General features: G+C 37.5%; 1 protein-coding gene across 1 annotated transcript; it reads left to right on the top strand.

Moving 5' to 3' along the window:
• The first annotated feature begins 303 nt into the window (after positions 1–303).
• LOC133528906 (fatty acid-binding protein-like) lies at positions 304–20,044 on the top strand. Its single transcript, XM_061866407.1, has 4 exons — positions 304–447; positions 15,584–15,753; positions 16,346–16,456; positions 19,719–20,044. The coding sequence occupies exons 1-4, from the start codon at positions 375–377 to the stop codon at positions 19,776–19,778; spliced, it is 414 nt and encodes a 137-aa protein (XP_061722391.1). The 5' UTR covers positions 304–374; the 3' UTR covers positions 19,779–20,044.
• Positions 20,045–20,427: the final 383 nt, after the last annotated feature.

Raw genomic sequence — 20,427 nt, 5'->3', positions numbered from 1 at the left:
ACTTTCATCAGCCTACCCATTTCTAGGAAGAGATCTTAGTGAATGAAAACAAATATAAAATATAAAAACAAATATAAAATTTTCCATCTGCGAGTATAACGACGCGCCGGCACGCTCGCAGTTGTTAAGCTAAAGCTTGCAACCAATCCATTTTCAATGTCATTTATACAACCCAAATATCGATGCAAACAATGTGATCCCACAATTTTCCGACCTTTTTACAATAACATTACTATGTTAACTGTACATATAGAATAAAAGTGGAAGACAAGTTCGAGACAAAAAGGTGAAGGTAAGTAAAGTGATATTATAAACAATTATACGCAGGCAGTCGCAAGCAAGTTGCCTTAAGCCGACGACGCGGGGACGGCGCAATGGAGCAATTCCTTGGGAAAAAATACAAACTGGTCTCTTCGGAGAACTTCGACGAATATCTCAAGTTTATACGTAAGTTTTTACTTTTCTATTCGTTTAAGCTGCTTTGAAAACGCAACCTATTTTAACTGACCAGAGTGTTGAACAATTATTTGTTTTGGTTTGAAATTGACGCTAATAAAACGATGAAACAAAAGGCCGGCGTAGTAAGTTTTGTAGGGTAAGCATCAAAAGTAACCGATCAGAATACACGTTATAAGTATGTAGTTATTTAATAAATTATGTAAAATATATGCCTATGTCTCTACACGTAAAACAATTAGACTGTGAAATATACTTTTGAATGCCAAGAGATATGTGATAAGACACCAGACTGTGCAAGTGACCTTTAAATTACATTTGCACAGTCTGTTCTATCCAAATCGCTGCCAACTTAGCTTGGTCTTATTCTATCTCTATCTCGTAGAGTATTCCAGGGTGACCAGATACCTATTATTATACAATAATAGTAGGTATAGATTTTAATTAGTTCCACAACCTTTTTTTAACTTTTATTATGCAGGTTAAATTCCAAAAACAAGTTTCTTTGTGTCTCAGTAGAATGAAGGGCCGCCTGCAGTGATCGTTTACCGTATCGTTTTATTCAGTATTAATATCAATTATTATTTTTAAAACCGTTCGATTCTTTAACTCACGTCACGGTAAAGGTCTTTGTTGGACCCTACAAATTAATAAAAGAAAGTTAAGGTTAGGCGACGCAAAAGAATATAGTTACTTAATTATAACCGGGGCACGAGGAACATTATGCTAATTCCAGACAATTGAATTGACCCTTTTGCCCCAGTTTTCCTGACTCCTGTAGACGTTTTACGTTTTATGCGTTGAATAGGTATGCTATAATCCTATAGAATTTGTTTTTATTTTATGTCATACTTTATAAATTATTTACGAAAAAAAATTGAAAACCTTAGAATTGATTATAATTAACTTTCCCTCCCTCTTTAATATCTTTTAAAATATTGATCCATGCGAAAAGTGTACAAATTCTTTTTGTGAAAATTTTTGTGTTAATCTTTATGTTTTACATTGTTTTTTTGTTAGTGGCCACCGTTTACGAGTTGTTTACGAAAATATAGAAAAATGGGCCATAAAATTGATTTTCATTAACTTCGCCTTAATATCTTTTTAAATATTGATCCTAGCGAAAAAGTGTACGGAATCGTTCTTGTAAGCTTTATATAGATTATTTGTGTATGAGAAGATATTTTGCTATGGGCCACCGTTTACGAGTTATTTAAGAAAAAAATGCGGCCAAGTGCGAGTCGGACTCGCCCATGAAGGGTTCCGTACCATTTATGACGTATTAAAAAAAACTACATACTAGATCTCGTTCAAACCAATTTTCGGTGGAAGTTTGCATGGTAATGTATATCATATATATTTTTTTGATTTTTCATTCTGTTATTTTAGAAGTTACAGGGGGGGGGGGGGGGGGGGGCACACATTTTACCACTTTGGAAGTGTCTCTCGCGTAAACTATTCAGTTTAGAAAAAGCGGCCAAGTGCGAGTCGGACTCGCCCATGAAGGGTTCCGTACCATTTATGACGTATTAAAAAAAAAACTACTTACTAGATCTGGTTCAAACCAATTTTCGGTGGAAGTTTGCATGGTAATGTATATCATATATTTTTTTTAGATTTTTCATTCTGTTATTTTAGAAGTTACAGGGGGGGGGGGGACACATTTTTTCACTTTGGAAGTGTCTCTCGCGCAAACTATTCAGTTTAGAAAAAAAATGATATTAGAAACCTAAATATCATTTTTGAAGACCTATCCCTAGATACCCCACACGTATGGATTTGATGAAAAATTTTTTTTTTTTTAAATTTTTATGACGTATTAAAAAAAAAACTACTTACTAGATCTCGTTCAAACCAATTTTCGGTGGAAGTTTGCATGGGAATGTATATCATATATTTTTTTTAGATTTTTTATTCTGTTATTTTAGAAGTTACGGGGGGGGGGGGGGGGGGGGGACACACTTTTTACCACTTTGGAAGTGTCTCTCGCGCAAACTATTCAGTTTAGAAAAAAATGATATAAGAACCTCAATATCATTTTTGAAGACCTATCCATAGATACCCCACACATATGGGTTTGATGAAAAAAGATTTTTTGAGTTTCAGTTCTAAGTATGGGGAACCCACAAAATTTATTGTTTTTTTTTTCTATTTTTATGTAAAAATCTTAATGCTGTTCATAGAATACAGTACTCTTATAGTTTCGGAAAACATGGTTCCCTAAAAAGGGGCCTTTAAGAAGGAATAAGTTAGACGTTTAAGGTAGCACTCGTATTTCTACTGCAGCAGCATTATCTATTGCTAGTGCAGCAGCAGGTGCAGGGTTGCAGTAGCAGGAAATGGGCGACGTTACTGCCAGTAACCTTGATAAAATACGAGTAAGTGACGTTCGTTGCCACATTACGGCCGCAGTCAGAACATTCAATCCGTCTCTCACTCAAGGGAATAAAATTGACAGTGACGTACGCCCGTCAATGCAGCTGTAGTTGCCATACGAATGTCAGGTGCCGTTCGGATTCAAACTGCACCAGAATTACTGCTGCAGTATTGCAAGGTGACATTACTGCCGACTGTATCACTGCCGCAAATGTCAAAAATCCTGGCATCATCAGAGATTTTCAGATCAGGAAATTTATTAAATTTATATGAAATTTGACGTTTCTTTATTACTGATTACTGCCGCATATGACAAAATCGATGTTGCTACCTGAATAATAGACTTTTGCGGCAGTAATGTGGTGGCCTAGCGGTAAGAGCGTGCGATTTGCAATCCGGAGGTCGCGGGTTCAAACCCCGGTTCGTACCAATGAGTTTTTCGGAACTTATGTACGAAATATCATTTGATATTTACCAATCGCTTTTCGGTGAAGGAAAACATCGTGAGGAAACCGGACTAATCCCAATAAGGCCTAGTTTACCCTCTGGGTTGGATTCAGATGGCAGTCGCTTTCGTAAAAACTAGTGTCTACGCCAAATCTTGGGATTAAGTTGTCAAGCGGACCCCAGATTCCCATGAGCCGTGGCAAAATGCCGGGACAACGCGAGGAAGAAGGAGAATGCAGTAATGTAACACGACATTACTGCCGACTGTGGAATACTGTAGCAGTAATGCTGGTTCAATCTGAATTCGAACAGTACCTTTTGTTATCCTTTCCTGGTGGAGTTTTAATAAGTCCAAGGACATGTGAAACTCTTGGCGAGGAGTAAAAGCCATTTAGGAAAAAAAAGTGAAACAAATAATATAATTATTTATTGTTACATACAAAATTTGTACAGACAGCATTGTAAACTAAGGCACTATACAAATTAATTAATAGAAGACAAAGTATATACAAGAAATAACAGGAACATAATAAAATCAAGTCAAAATCAAGTATGTCGATGTCGATAAAATTGTGACGTAAGACAGTACCGTAGTATTCATTTTAAAATAAAATGAATTGATTTATTATTCAATATAATTTTAATTAATGTCAGAATGACTTGAGTGAATGTAAGCAGATGTTTAACACTAGAATAGTCGCTAAAGGGTCTGCTGGACCCAGGGCCTTTATTATTAACTCTAACTTGTTCGTTAGGCATTGCACGACGATGTTGTTTTGTGAAAGTTCGTCGCGTCGATTTGTTATTGCGTTTGTCTGTCAAGGCGTCGCACTCACGAGCAACGCACGTCTGAATTATCTATGGGTCTGTTAGACCCGGTAACGACCGTTAACGTTTGTAAAATTTTCTTACTTCTAGGTCCACTAGACCCATGAGTGGCTAATTACGTGACTAGTATTTACATGATCTAAAACCATTATATCTTTAAAGTTTTTCATTTTTTTGCATAAAAGTTAACTGCTAACTATGCCAAAAAAGATTAAATTAAATGAACTAATAGAGTATTAAAACTCTTCTGAAACTAAAACTAAAGATGTAAGAGGAATTCTCCAATAAGATACATTAGAAGTGCATTTATCGAACTATGTTTTAATATACATTGAGGTCATTTATAGCTATTTTTGATGAAATAATTCTAGAAGTTTATAAAAAGGGAAATAAAGAGCTCTGAAAGTTATTTACATTAACATTGAAAGCGCAAAAAAAAGTTAAAACTGTCATTCATAGATTTAGATTTGCGAATATTCCCTAATTAAAACTGTTGTTTATTATTTGATGAATGCTTTATAATCTAATTTAAGTAATATTATGTATATAACTATTTTCTTTAAATAGTTTCCATTTTATGGTTATTTAAATTACTGGGTCTAGTGGACCCCAAAGCGACTAAATGTGTTTCAAACTAGGGCGCGACTGTTCTAGTGTTAAAGTTGCAATAAGAATAAATCAGAAAAGACAGGTTTGCAACTAGATGATACAAGAACTGACACGCTTAATAAATATTGTCTACTTCAAGGATGAGTCACATTTGTTTATTAAGATCTAGAAATAACGTAACTAAGGTTCAGCGAGCGGAGTTTTTAAAAAATCGTACCCCTTTTTAGGGTTCCGTAGCCAAATGGCATAAAACGGAACCCTTATAGTTTCGCCATGTCCGTCTGTCTGTCTGTCTGTCTGTCTGTCTGTCTGTCTGTCTGTCTGTCCGAGGCTTTGCTCCGTGGTCGTTAGTGCTAGAAAGATGAAATTTGGCATGGATATATAAATCAATAAAGCTGACAAAGTCGTACAATAAAATCTAAAAATTTAATTTTTTTTAGGGTACCGTGTAGGGGACTACACGTAAAGTGGGGGTGAATTTTTTTTTTCGCTTCAACCCTAGAGTGTGGGGTATCGTTGGAAAGGTCTTTCAAAACTAATAGGGGTTTTCAAGAAACATTTTTTGATAAAGTGAATATATTTGGAGATAATCGCTCCGAAAGAAAAAAAAATGTGTCCCCCCCCCCTCTAACTTTTGAACCATAGGTCCAAAAAATATGAAAAAAATTGTGGAAGTAAAGCTTAAGAAAGACATTAAATGAAAACTATAGCGGACATGATCAGTTTAGCTGTTTTTGAGTTATCGCAAAAAGTTTTCCCTTCATAGTAAAAAGACTTACTTTAATTAGGTACTGATTATGCAAATTTGCCTATTTGTTTAACTCGGGTGAAAGGTACCATTTACTACACTTTAAGCTCCAGTTTAGCTTATTGTGACGGAAGAGTAACTACGGAACCCTACACTGAGCGTGGCCCGACATGCTCTTGGCCGGTTTTTTAGATAACAATACGGTTGCCAAAAATTAATTACAATCTTGAGGATGTTCTCTAGGAATTTTAGCGACTTGAATCCAGATTTTTTGACTTCCAGTCTATCGGAAAAAATCACGAACATAGGTCTAAAACGCTCTTTTTTAATTAATTTTTTGACTTCCGCTCGATGGGGATAGGTCTAAAACGCACTTTTTTAATTCAATTATGATGAATACTAATCATTTCTGTACAAAATTAATAATATCCCATCAAAAACATTAATTTTACTTGTACAGTAGGCGCATGTAGGTATAAGCCTCAGTAGCCGTACCACGAGTTGACACTTGACGTTTACATTAGCGACTGCGTAAGCTCGATCGCAGTCCATCTCGGTCGGTCTGATTTATTGGTGTGATAGAGAGGGAATGAGATAGAGTTCACGCAGACGCTAACGTGAATGTTAAGCTCATGGTACCCATGCTACCGACTCCATTCTTATTTGGCATATAAAACCTATGAAATCTGTTAGAAAATTTTGAACATACTTTTTTCGCGAAAATTACGAGTTTCTTATGACCAATTTACTCATCAAAGACCAACGAACTATCAGAAATGTCAAATGCAAATGGCGCTATAGATCATTGACTTCTTCATACGTTAACGACTTAATATGCAAATAATATTACTCAAATTATATGCTTATTTAGTACATTGCGATGGCGCATTCGAGAAATATCTTTTGCGTACTATGACTACACTCAAGAGTATTGAAAACGGTTTACTTGCTATGGGAATGTCCATACAAAGTAAATATCTACGCATTATTATTTATACCTGCATCCTGCTGCGCTAATTGCGTAAACGCTATTGCAAAGATTATTATCTTATTATATACAAGGCCACTTGGGCATTTATAGCAACTAGGTAGTTGACCAAGTCGCAGGTACTTAAAGTATCCAGTTACGCGCAAATACCTAGGGTTTAAGAGTCTCACGAACATTACGCCAAAAAGGCTCTTCCATCAATCGAATTTATGGTCTCAGTTTAAAATAAAAAAATTTTTTTTTATTAAATTAAATTACATATCATTTATTTTCAAGCAACTATGGCCCATATATACATACCTTACAGACTAACATACATACAATAATAAAAATCTTAAAATATAAATATCATTCTGACGACGCAGTTTTATTATAGGGACATTCTTACAGCAATTGAATAAATTCCACGGTAAGCCAAGAAGGCTTGTGTTGCGAGTACTCAGACAACGATATATATGTATAATAATGCAAATGCATAGAAAACATCCATGACTAAGGAACAAATATCAGCGCTCATCACACAAATTAATGCCCTTACCGAGATTCGAACCCGGTTTCATAGGCAAGGTCACTACCCACTAGGCCAGACCGGTTGTCAAACAACATGCTTTAAATTACCTACAAACATATAGAGAGTAGAAATTTTACTTACAAAATTTCTCCTCGCTCTATTTTGTTTCAAAATAGTATTTTTTACAATCGTGATATAATAGAATACTTTAAGCTCGGCCGAATTTCACCTTCCCATACAAACGAAGTTTCGTTCTCATTTAAAAACTACGTGTTGGATTGTAATGAAACTTTGTACACACAATGACTTGAGGTATTTATAAGTCCGGAAATTAGTTTATATAGCTCCAGCTTATAAAACTAACGAAATAGAGCAATAAAAAATAGCTCTATTTTTTAACTATGGTATCTGAAGCTACATAAACTAATTACAGGCATAGATATACCTTATCCGATTGTAAATACAAAGTTTCAGAGCAAGCTAGTCGTTTCAAAATGAGACCGTATAAAACTACGTTTGTACGGAGAACTAAGCTTGCTGCGGACTCTTAAGCGCGGCGTTTTAAAATGAGAGCGTAACTACAATTGTACGGTCACGTCTGAAAATATCGATACGGACAAAGTGCCAAAAATATGTACACACTACCCTAATATATGGGCCATAAGGTCGTGTACCTATTCATATTTTTGGCACTTCGATCGTGTCGATATTTTCAGACGTGACTGTATTGGGCCGGCTAAGTTCGTGGGACTCTTAAATAATAGTGAGGTCAATGAACTCTTTAAAGCGTCAAAGTGATAATTTAAACCTAAATATTGTAATGTATGCGCACGACCCGTGGACATACGTGTAATAGGTAGTATTTTTGTTTCACTTGCTACGTATACGTTGAAGTACTTGAATTTTTCAAACAACAAATATAATTTTTTTTCAATTTTTTTAGGGACTTAAATCAGTTACATGATTACGCGAGCCCCATTGTACCTTATTCTAGTATTCTTACATGTCTACTTATGAGACTTGTACCTTATAAAAAAAAATCTATAAATATTATAGGGACGAATGTCACACAAATTGACTAAGTCCCACGGTAAGCTCAAGAAGGCTTGTGTAGTGGGAGACAACGATATATATAATACACAAATTTAATTTTAATTTAATTTATTTATTTGGGAAACATACAGCACATAATAATACAATAAGGTACAAGATAAAGTTAGAACATAAGCCAAAACAGGTTCAACTTACAGCTAATACAAAATTCCTTTGCTCCGCAAAAAAATACAATAATTGGGTATTTTTAATTTAAAGTTGAATTTAACAGTAACATTCAGTAAATAAGATAGTACACGAGCACGATCAACAATTAACAAGCATACAAATACTTAAACTAGAAAACATCCATGAATCAGGAACTACCGAAATACCTGTGCTCATCATACAAATCCATGCCCTTACCGGGATTCGATCCCAGGACCATCGGCTTCATAGGCAGGGTCACTACCCACTAGGCCAGATCGGTGGTTTAATAATGGGATATTTAGAAATACATACATATCGTGTGCATACATATACTCGTACATATAGGGTAGACTGGGTCACAGTAAAAATGATATTACCAATTAAAATCACTCTTTTTACATTGTTTAACTCCTCATTTACATTTTTACATAAAATAAGTCCACATATAAAAAAAAACAAATGTTTACTCTATTTAACTATGGATAGGTACCACTTTTTCTCATTCGTAAGAAAATATCATTATAGGTAAATTTATATTATTTATTATCCAAGAGCAAAATAAGCCAGAAAACGATCAGTTTTCAGTCTTAAGCCCTGTTTTCCTAGGATAGTCGGTCATATCATGTACGTGTGATGAACTCGCGATATTTATTGAAACACAATACAATACTAATCCTCTTTATTGCACAACCTCATAATAAATGTACATGGAATCACATATAATAGGTACATTAAGATAAAGGTAAACAACAGGCAAACATAGCAAGCATAGATAGGCAGGTAATAGGGTCTCTATTGTTTTCCATAAAGTTTTAAGTCATAATGCGGACAACCAATACGGTGGCTGAGATACGCGTCATGCTCGTGAACGGGTGCTGTTTGTGGAGACTGCTCTGTTTAAGCTAACTTTATTGAGTATATAATTATAGTGAGACACCTCATTCGGTTCTCGTATGTTTCTTTTATCCTAATGAATGTTTTAATTATACGGAATTTTGACTCTTAGAGACTCTATACATCTCTAAGGATAATTTGATAAAAGTCATTTAGTTCTGACATTTAGAGATATTTACACCTTTAAATAATTTTAGTTTTTTTTTTGTATCTGTTTTTTATTATTATCTCTTTATTTATCTTGTGTCTTAGATTAGGCATTTTATAATATGAATATAAAAGTAAAATACAACAAATCATACAAAAATAATACAAAATACATATAAACACATTATAAAAAACCTAACCTAGGGTGCCGCCAGCAGCGGGGCAGGGCCCAAGCTGCCGGTGGTCAGGGCCGCAGAGAGAGGAACCGGCGGACTATCCGCGCCGTGTCCAAGATCACCGCCTTCTGCATCTGACCCTTGATCCAACCACCTAGCGAGAGTCTCTCAAGGTGTTGGTCGAGACTCTTCGCTATGAGACCATTCGCTGAAACAACTATCGGGACAATGATCGTCGAATCAACATCCCACATGGCGGTTATCTCGTGAGCCAAGTCTAGGTACTTACTGGACTTGTCCTTCTCGGCTTTCACGAGATTCTCATCATGTTATTATTATTGTATGTCTTTCCCATCACGGAACAATGGTGTTCCGGACCTTTGGGAGGCGTGCGCTGAGCCGAAGCCAACACGTAGAGGCCCTTTTGACACTTTAATGAAATGTAAGGGGTACACCTAGCGGATGTTGCCCTTGCCCGTGTCATGGGACGCACGCAGAGGCAGCACCCGCCAGGGTGTAAGGACTATTTCAGGATTGATGGAATCTAAAATGAACTGGGCTATTGGGTGAAAGCGATGGACTAAATACTGTGCTATGGGATAAAAAACCGGACGCCTGCCTAATAAAACGGTATTCAATTTTATTTCCGGCAGACGGTGACTCGCCCCCACAAGATGGGCCCCCACAAAAAGCGACATCTAGGATGGCTCAAGGGCAACACCGGTGTGAGCGGCTCAGGGGTGTCGAGAGGTGTACGCCGCTTTCTACCCAGTGGCTGCGAGCGCGCGTCTTATGCAATTTTTCACTTCCACCCCTGAAGCTTATAGCTCTAACGACTCCACTCTGGCCGGCCGGCTAAGGCAAGCCAGAGGCAGAGAATCCTGTCCCACCCACCCTCCTTGCGGCTAACAGAACTCCCCAGGAGCACTCGGGTACGTGAGGTCGCTACTCCCCAACAGCTCGCCACAAGCTGCCCTTTTTTTTTTTTTTTTACGCAGAGGGAATGCTTTTACGCATCATCCCCAGGCCATGGGGTGTCGGCCTATAGTGGGGGGTATGTGGGACTCACAGCTCTCGCACCTTTCTAAGTCAGAAAGGGGAGAGAAGACTACCCACTAAACCCTCTGCGGCGTTACACCCTCTTGCCGGTTTGGGGAGCATCGTGGGGTCGCTAGCATTCATCCATGGTGCTCCCCCCGCCACAAGCTGCCCTACGTTGACTGATTGCACTGGTAATTATTATTATTATTATTTTAGTTATTTTTTGTAATTGTATTTTATACTTAATTTTGATGTGCTTGTTTTTGTTTGTATGTAAATTCCATATTGACGTGTAAAAGTGCCCTTGTGGCCTATTTGCTGAATAAATGTTGAAGTTGAAGGTTATCCGCATTTTCGCTAGCCATAATTTGGTTTTTCTCAGAAACGCATAATTTTTCAGGATTGCCATAAAACAAACCTAACCTAACCTAACCTATCTATAGGATAACCTAAGGAAATTCCTGAAAAGTTAACTGTTTCAGAGTTATGACTAAAGATATTATGACATCATTACATTATGAATTTCAATAATTATGCCAAACAAAGGGATCCGTAGGGAAACACTTAGATAATCGCAGCATATAAAATGTATTTACAAGATTTACAATTTATAGGTCACGTTATTCTGAATATGTTTTTCAAACTGCTATGGTAGCATAATCTAAACTGTTCTTTTACAGTGCCAAGGTTCTCCAAATAATATTAAATAATATATAACAATCAGAAATAAAATATTTTTGTAACAAAGAGCAGAATACGTCGCACAGCGGTTGAATGACGTCACTAGAACGTTGTCTGTGTAAACAAAATGGCGCGGAAAGGGCAGTGATTGAAGGAAGATTCTTTGTGCGTCCGTAATATTACGGCCGCTATATTATGACGGCATAACTTTACATGAGTTTTATGTTGGTAGTAGATAGGTTCGGCCCCGAAATCTGGCCCCGCTCAAACGGTATCACCAGGCTAGGGGTCGTGGGGGTGGGTAACGTTCGGTAGCGAAGAGCTGGCCAACACCAGCAGCCACATCGTCCTCAAAAAAAAACGTCAATTAACCACCCCACATCGGTGGGGAGCGACCTTCCACAGCCGAAAGTCGGAAGCGGCCTCTCATACCTCCCTTACAGGGAGGTATCGAAGGACATCCACATATATAGATAGACCTTGCAATTCGGTTTAGATACCCATATTTTTTCATTCCTAGATACTGAAAAGTGTGTTCATGCTACGAAACTGGTTATTAATTTTTAGGCTCTTTCCATAAAACCTCGCTATTGACCTTGCCTTGTTTATATCGAATGCATACGGGTATTTTCCACAAGAAATGCAGGAATATTACTAGATCAGTTGGGTTTTTAACAACATTAGTGATAAAAATTACATCAGTTTAATATTTTGAATAGGTTTTCATAGCACACAATTTTGATAGACCACGCAGCGCAAGTGTTATATACGTCATAATTTCATAAAAGTTTGACGTTTAAAATAATTATTGCACTGCGTGTGTTATCAAAATCGTTACAGACTTATCTTGGTATAAGTCTGTTCTACGAGAATTTCTAATATCAATGAAATTGTTAAATAAATAAATAAAATTAAAATAAAATAAAATTCATTTATTTCGGACAATAAGGAATCGATATACCTATACAACTTATAACTAAATTACAATAATAAAATTTTTTTTTTTTTTAATTATAATTAAATCAAATATACTACAGCTTTAAAAATAATAAAATTAAATTACAACCATTAAAATTAATAAATTGACCATATAAATTACATTAAATAAATATATTATATTACATTAAATTGAACTTATTATTAAGCTGAACAACACTCTAAAGGCGATTTTAGAGGTTTTTGGAAACACACAAAAAAGATGAACGTACGGCCTGGCCTTCCGGTGAGTATTGACGGGGTGAGTGACTCAAAGGGCATAGCGGACATTTTCAAGGACCACTTTCGTGTACAATCACCGCTGGGACCGATGCGTGTGACGCCCGGTGCTCGAACCATAAGTGACATAGTAGGGACAAGATTTACAGCCAAAAATGTCGCTAATGCGATAAAGTCGATCTCAAGAGGCAAATCTCCCGGTCACGACGGTCTGAGCATCGAGCATCTTCAGCATGCTGGTCCACACATATCACGAGTCCTAGCTATGTTTTATAATTTGTGTTTGAGTCATTCATATCTGCCTACAGACATGCTGAAAACGATAGTGGTGCCGGTAGTGAAAAATAAAACTGGAGATTTGACAGATAAGTGTAACTACCGGCCCATTTCTCTTGCGACGATTATTGCAAAAGTGTTTGACGCTATGCTTAATATACAGTTAGGCAAATACTTAAAGCTGCACGATAACCAGTTTGGGTTTCGGCCTCACCTGTCCACAGAAAGTGCCATACTGTGTCTTAAGCATACCGTCAGATATTATACCGATCGCGAGACCCCGATATTCGCATGCTTTCTTGACCTCTCTAAGGCTTTTGATCTGGTGTCCTACGAAGTGCTATGGAAAAAGCTCGAGTCAATTAACCTACCGCTAGAACTAATAAATATCCTTAAGTACTGGTATGGACATCAGGTCAACGCTGTCAGGTGGGCGGGAGCAATCTCTGATCAGTATGGGTTGGAATGCGGGGTGAGACAGGGTGGTCTGACTTCTCCCGCACTCTTCAACCTTTACATGAACGACCTGATTGAGGCGCTAAGCAGGCAGCATGTCGGATGTCAGGTTGACGGAGTTTGCGTTAATAATCTAAGTTACGCAGACGACATGGTGCTGTTGAGCGCGTCAGTCTGTGGTCTTAGAAGATTATTAAAAATATGTGAGGGGTACGCGGTGAGTCACGGCTTGAGGTACAATGTGACGAAGAGCCAATACATGGTCTTTGAGGCCCGCAATAGCAAGCTATCGAACGTACCACCTGTTAGCCTTAACGGAGCACTCTTAGACAGAGTACAGAGTTTTAAGTACTTAGGGCATATTGTTACTGCGGACCTCAAGGATGATGCCGACATGGAGCGGGAGCGGAGGGCGTTGTGCGTGAGAGCGAATATGTTGGCTCGCAGGTTTGCTCGTTGTAGTAGGGACGTGAAGATAACGCTTTTCAAGGCGTACTGCACGTCGCTGTACACGTGCGGACTGTGGGCAAACTACACGCAGAGATCGTACAACGCGCTCCGCGTTCAGTACAATAACGCGTTCAGGGCAGTGGTGGGGCTGCCCCGCTACTGCAGTGCCTCGGGCATGTTTGCGGGGGCCCGCACGGCCTGTTTTCACGCCTCCATGCGCATGCGCGCCGCCGCGCTGGTGCGGCGCGTGCGTGCCAGCTCTAACACTGTACTGGCGATGATTGCAGACCGGCTCGACTGTCCCTACATCACCCACTGTTGTGATAGGCATGTGAGGACAGGCGTCGGCTAGCAGTATAGCATAGCATAGGCATAATTATTATAAATTGTAAATTTATTGTAGTGTTCTTTAGTGTCTATTTCTATTATAATGTGTGTGTTTGTTTTGAATGTTGTACAAATATGAGCCAAATAGCTTGAAATAAATAAATTTTAATTTAAATTTTTTTAATTAAGGCTAACGTGCATGGAGGACCAGCTGTTAGCCACGATCGCCAGAAGGCTGTGGCGGCTGTCACGCACCCTACCAAGCATCGCGGCGCAACGCTTGCGGAGCATGGCATCATAAAATGATGGTTTATTCTTAGAAAATTTCCTGGAAATTCACAACATATTCTGGTTGACGTAACTGGTGACCGAAGAGCTGGCGGTTTCCTCGCACAACGTATAAGTATTGCGATACAACGAGGAAATGCCGCCAGCATCCTTGGTACAATGCCGCAAGGGCCTATTTTAGATTTAAGCTAGTTACAGTAATCCTATGTACATATATTGTTATTGTAAATAAAATGTTAGGGTAAATGCACCAGTACTCAGCCATGCACCAGTGGTCAGTCTTTCTTGCTTATTTTTGGCTGTAATTACCAAAGTTTTTCTTATTTTTGTGCAAAAAGTAGGTGATATTATATATCGATAAACTATGAATTGAAAAATGGCTTAATTTATTATTATGAATATTACGGATATTAATAGTAAGTACCTAATAGTTTTTTCAATTTGCGTTGCATTACATTAGATCACCTCAGAAATGTACGAACGAACTAATTACCGTTTTATGGCTATAATACTTATTTTATTGCTCTAATTAGGTCACGCATTGCTAGGTTTGAACTAGTTTTCGGTTTCCGGTTTTTACAAACCGGTCTAATGACGGACGAAATAAGGTAAAAGACGGACTTGCGCTCCGAGGGTTCCGTACTAAAATAATGTTTTACTTTGCGTTTGACCAGTTTTTGATACTATTTTATTTATTATCACACGGAGTTTGAGATTTATAGTATATCCTTATCGACATACACTAAAAAAAAACAAAAACAAAACCTTTTGTGTGCCGTTGCCAACACCCCCTGATGACAGGACCGCTGACTTACAGATAAAAAATACATACATTGTTACATACATACTTACTTATACAGACTTCGCTGGCTCGGTCACCTACTCAGAATGGGGGAGGATCGCGTAGTCAAGGAAGCGTACTTGGGGCGACCAACCGGCCGTCGTCCGATCGGGCGCCCCAGGTACCGCTGGTGTGATGTCGTGGAGGCGGACCTGCGTCGGCTGAATGCCAATTCATGGCAGGAAACCGCGCTGGATCGGGACAGGTGGCGTTCTCTCGTTTCGGAGGCCAAGATTCTTTTTGGATCGCTGAGCCAAAGCAGTTAGTTTAGTTAGTTGTTACATACATACAAGCCCCTTTGTTTATGTTAGTATTTATAGTCGATAATGGAAATATAATCTGGCCAAACTTTATCATAATTAAAAGAAGCAAATTAATATTGAACGACAAACCCGAGGAAGATGATGTCATAGGGCACATCATTCGATGTGAATGGTATTGAGTACCCAACCTTCCGGGCTTGAAGTGGCGTATCGTATTTTGGAATATCACGAATTTTATGTGATGGTAATTATTAGCCAAACCATGTAGAAGTAACATTATGAAGTAAAAATAATTTCTGAAACACAATTTCTAATGATTCCAGAGGTCGGTTTCCTGTCCCGTAAAGCTGCGCAGGCGGCGTCGCCGGTGTCGTTTCTGGAGCGCAACGCGGACGGCAGCTACACGTTCTCCGTGACGTCGCCCATCAAGTCCAGCGTCGTCACTTTTAGAGAGGGCGAGGAGTTTATTGAGAATAGACTCGATGGAGCCAAGGTATGATTCAATACAATACAATGCTTACACAGTTTCCAATACATGTACAGAAGAGGTTAGATAGAGGTGACAACAAACGGTCTTATCTCTTCCTGATAACCTTTGGGTAGCGAAAAGTACGAGCTTACCTTCATAATCACTCATGCACTTACTGATACTGATATGTATAGTATTTACCTACTCACTTACTTACATTTTTTTTATTTCTTACCTACTTGCTTCCATACTCACTTGCGACATAGTCTATACTTACTCAACCGTCCGAATCGAGCGAGCTTTTAACTTCGTCGCTTAAGGCTGTCAGTCGATACGCCTTTGGTGACAAGGACCCAATTTTTAAATTTTTTTTTACAACCTATAATTATTTGTCATCAAATTATTCGACGTAAACGTGTGCTCCGGAAATTAATCACCGACGGTTTTGTCTGCCATAAGTATCTGCCTAGCAAAAAAATAATCAGTTTTTGTTTTCATTGTACAGTATGTAGGAGTTGAATCCTGAGCTATAATGATTATTTACACTGATTATAAATACCTGCTTACCCATGTACTATAAGTAGCTAAACTACTTAAATGATGTGCTATATTCCAGGTGAAATCGACCGTAACCATAGAAGGAAATAAACTGATTCAGAAACAAGTAGAAGATAACGGGAGAACAACAACCAATTTGCGGGAGTTCACGCCAGAGTTCTTAGTCGTGGTGAGTATAAATGTTGGATATTATTCTTCTTCTTTTTAGTCATTTTCAATTTAAGAGATGTAGACCTTCTTAAATTTTTGCCATAATGTTCTGTTTTGCGCTCTTTGTTTCCATTTCGATCCTTCTGTTCCTTTATTATCGTCATTATTACCAAGTTTTGGCTGTCTTGCTAATTTAGGCATGACTGTATTTAACTTAAAGAAACGGGACTTAATCGCGTTTTAAATTTACCTCCAGCAGTTTCAAGGACAGCGATGTCCCCGTGGTCTCGGAGAACTTTCAACTTGTCAACTTTAGCCAGTCTTCTTCGAGACCAAGAGAAAGTGCAAAACTCTCCGAGAGTTTAAAAATAATGAAAATTTTGAATCAGTATATATGACATGTAAAATGTGAATGAATAGTAGGTACAGTCACCTGCAATAATATGTTACTCTTCAAATGGGACAGAAAAAAAAGGTGACACGCTCTTATGGATCTACAAATAAGATCGTGTCAGATATTTTTGCGGCCTTACTTGTGTAGCATATTACTGCAGGTGACTGTAGGTTGTACTATACTGTCATCACGGGAAAGAAGGCAATTGCAGGCTAAGTTTTATTATGAACGACTATAAGATTATATTCCCTGGAAAACAATGACCTTCTATAAGGAACCTGAAAATTATTTCAGAATCAAGGCTCGGAAACCGGTTAAATTTCCAAACCGTTATCATGTACTTGGCGCAAAACCTTTTAATTTTGGTTTCGCTCAAAAGACCGTTATTCTTAAACCGATTTTTATAAGAACAAATCTTGTCAAATTAACTGGTTAAGAACAATAAAAACCGGTTTCTTCCTATGTCGGTGTCTATGTTTCCGTGGCATACCACCAGGCCGACCGGTCGTTGCGTCGGTCGTCGAATTACCCGGGTTTTTAGGTTACAATTAAGTTCTTAAAACGTTCGCGTTCCTATAAAAGTTTATTTACCGGTATTTTAATGACTGGTTCCGAGCCTTAGAGAAAATCACTGTATTTGACTCGGCTGACGGGTAGTTTACTTAAAGTTAATGCTGGAGCAAAACGTCTAGCACGATTTGCGCGCGAGTCAGTAGCATGCTAGCAGGTCAGTGAGTGACTTCAACTCCGTCGCGAGCAAACATTTTCAAATGAAATGAGTACACTATAAATGAAAAACCAAATGTTTTTCTTGTCAGACGTGAATGACGTGAAAGTCGCTACTGGATTAGGATATTTAGGGATTTTGAAACTTATAGATGAACATTCTACGATACAGTCAACTGGACTGAATAGGAATCAATCTGTTCTTTTATTATTGAATGGATTTAAAAGCCGGGAATGGCATTTACCTGTTAATTTCGTACAAACTACACACACAAATTATATCATGTGATTGATAATACGTAATAGATTCGCATGATAAGATTTGTGTAGATAGTTTAAAGAAATTATCAGGTTAAATGTTGTAACAAAAACTCCTTTTCACATAACAACAATATATTTATTGATCACAATATTCCGTTACAGTTCAAAATCAAACACTTATACAATCTGCACCACACAATCGTCCTCCCTTCATCTCTGTCCGTATCCGAATGTCCGTTAACCGCCATGCCAGTCTCATTTATCTCTCTTCGACCTTCCATTATACAAATGTCAGCTATCAATAACTTTACTTTTAATTTTATTCGATTATAGATTGACAATGATTATTGAACTCTTTATTTCATTAAATCTTTTTCGAATAATAAGTAATTTTAAAGAATCTTCCAATGTCATTTCTGATTTTAATCCCTATATATTCACTCCGATTGACGGCACTATAATAGTTTGTTGATTTAAACGACCACGATTATTACTCATAATTTAAAACAACGGGACGTATATTATGATCTATGCTTTTATTATTTGGCCTGAAAATTCGATCGTGACATTACGGTCGTGGTCACAGGCAGACTGACGAGGATTTGTATATCAACATCTTCTAGCTGGGCGGGTTTTGCGAACTACCCCCACTTGATCTTGATTATTCATATTCATAACTTTTATGTAGATACATCCACTTTGATGTATAGTAATTTCCACGTAATAAAATAAATATTATAGGACATTATTACACAAATTGACTAAGTCCCACGGTAAGCTCAATAAGGCTTGTGTTGAGGGTACTTAGACAACGAAATATAATAATACATAAATATTTATAAATACTTAAATACATAGAAAACACCCATGACTCAGTAACAAATATCCATGCTCATATGCAATGAATAAATGTCCTTACCAGGATTTGAACCTGGGACCATCAGCTTCGTAGGCAGGGTCACTACCCACTAGGCCAAACCGGTCGTCATAATATGTCATTACACCACAATAAAATGGAATAAGGGCCAGTTGCACCAACCATATTTAGCGGCCTGATCAACGTCAGACAGCAGTGAGGTATGAAACTTCCCATACAATAAAATTTAGCGAACGCTTTAACGATGACAGACGGTTTGGTGCAACCGACCCTAAAACTAACTAAATTAAGTAATACTCTTATGAAATTAAAACTAGGGTTAACCCTAAAAATACAATTGAGTATTATTGTGACTTATACTATTATAACGAACCCGGCCTATGAAGCCGATGGTCCCGCCGGGTTAGAATCCCGGAAAGGCCATTATAAGGGCATGTGTAATGATCATGGGCTACAGTGACTGCTTACCATCAGGCGGGCCGTATGCTTTTTTGCCACCGACGTGGTATTAAAAAAAAGCACGGATATGTGTTTCTGAGTCGTGGGTGTTTTCTATGTATATAAGTATGTATTTATCTAATTATAATAAGAATAATAATTTAGCCTATATACGTCCCACTGCTGGGCGCAGGCCTCCTCTCATGCGCGAGAAGGCTCGGGTTATATTCTCCACGCTAGCCCGCGGATTGGGGACTTCACGTACACCTTTAAATTTCTTCGCAGGTACAGTACATAGTACAGTCAGCATCAAAAGTAGCGGATCAAACAAGGTTTCAAAAGTATCTACCATTCTGTAACAGCTTAACAAAAGTTGGTGGTTCTATATGTCGAACAATTTAGACTGTAAAAGATATACTTTTGAAAGTTAATTTTAGAGAATTATCTTTATTTGGAAAAGTTATCTGGAATATCAGATACTTTTGGCGCGTTGTTTCATCCGCTACTATTGATGCTGACTGTACAAGCTTTGCTTAGTTTGAATTGATTTATTAATATTTTATTTATTTATTATTTTTGTTTCAGACGACTACAGCTGATGGCTGGGACGGCAAATGTGTGAGAACTTACAAAGTGATTGAGTGAATGTGTATGTGTGCCAAAAGCTAAATGTCGAATGTATGTGTAATACAGTAGGTACCAAATAATTTTATGGTACCACAAGATCAATTAAGAACAATTGGCTTTTCGTTTTAAGAATATTTTAAGACTGGTTTCGGGTAAAACACAAGTTTAGAACGGAACAAATATGCCAAAAAAAGAAAATTCCTGTATTATGTGATGTACTACTACTTAATTAAGTTTATACCTACATATAAATAGTACTAGTAAAATAAAATTATTCTATATTCTGTATTGAGTGTTATTTCCAGTTCAGTTCAGTTCAGTTCAAATATACTCTATTCATGTAGGCCTAGCAACAAGCACTTATGAATAGGAATCTTCCTATTCATAAGTGCTTAATATAGTGCGTATTTTAATTATAGGTTATGGGCCAGCACGCTTTCACTATTTATTTTAATTATAACTGCTGCTGGCCCATAACCTATAATTAAAATACGTGCATGTTAACCGAAGACTATTTAATGTGTGACAGAATCAGAGCAATTTATTGATGTAAATATTAATCCATATATAATACTAATGAATATAATTCATAGATCAAATTTAATACTAAGAATTTCACAAAATAGCGTTAAACAAAACAAAAACAAGGGTATAAAAAATACTAGTC

This window comes from Cydia pomonella, chromosome 20 (assembly GCF_033807575.1).
Source record: "Cydia pomonella isolate Wapato2018A chromosome 20, ilCydPomo1, whole genome shotgun sequence".
Classification (NCBI taxonomy): Eukaryota; Metazoa; Arthropoda; class Insecta; order Lepidoptera; family Tortricidae; genus Cydia; species Cydia pomonella.
This window is presented reverse-complemented; position numbering and strand designations above follow the sequence as displayed.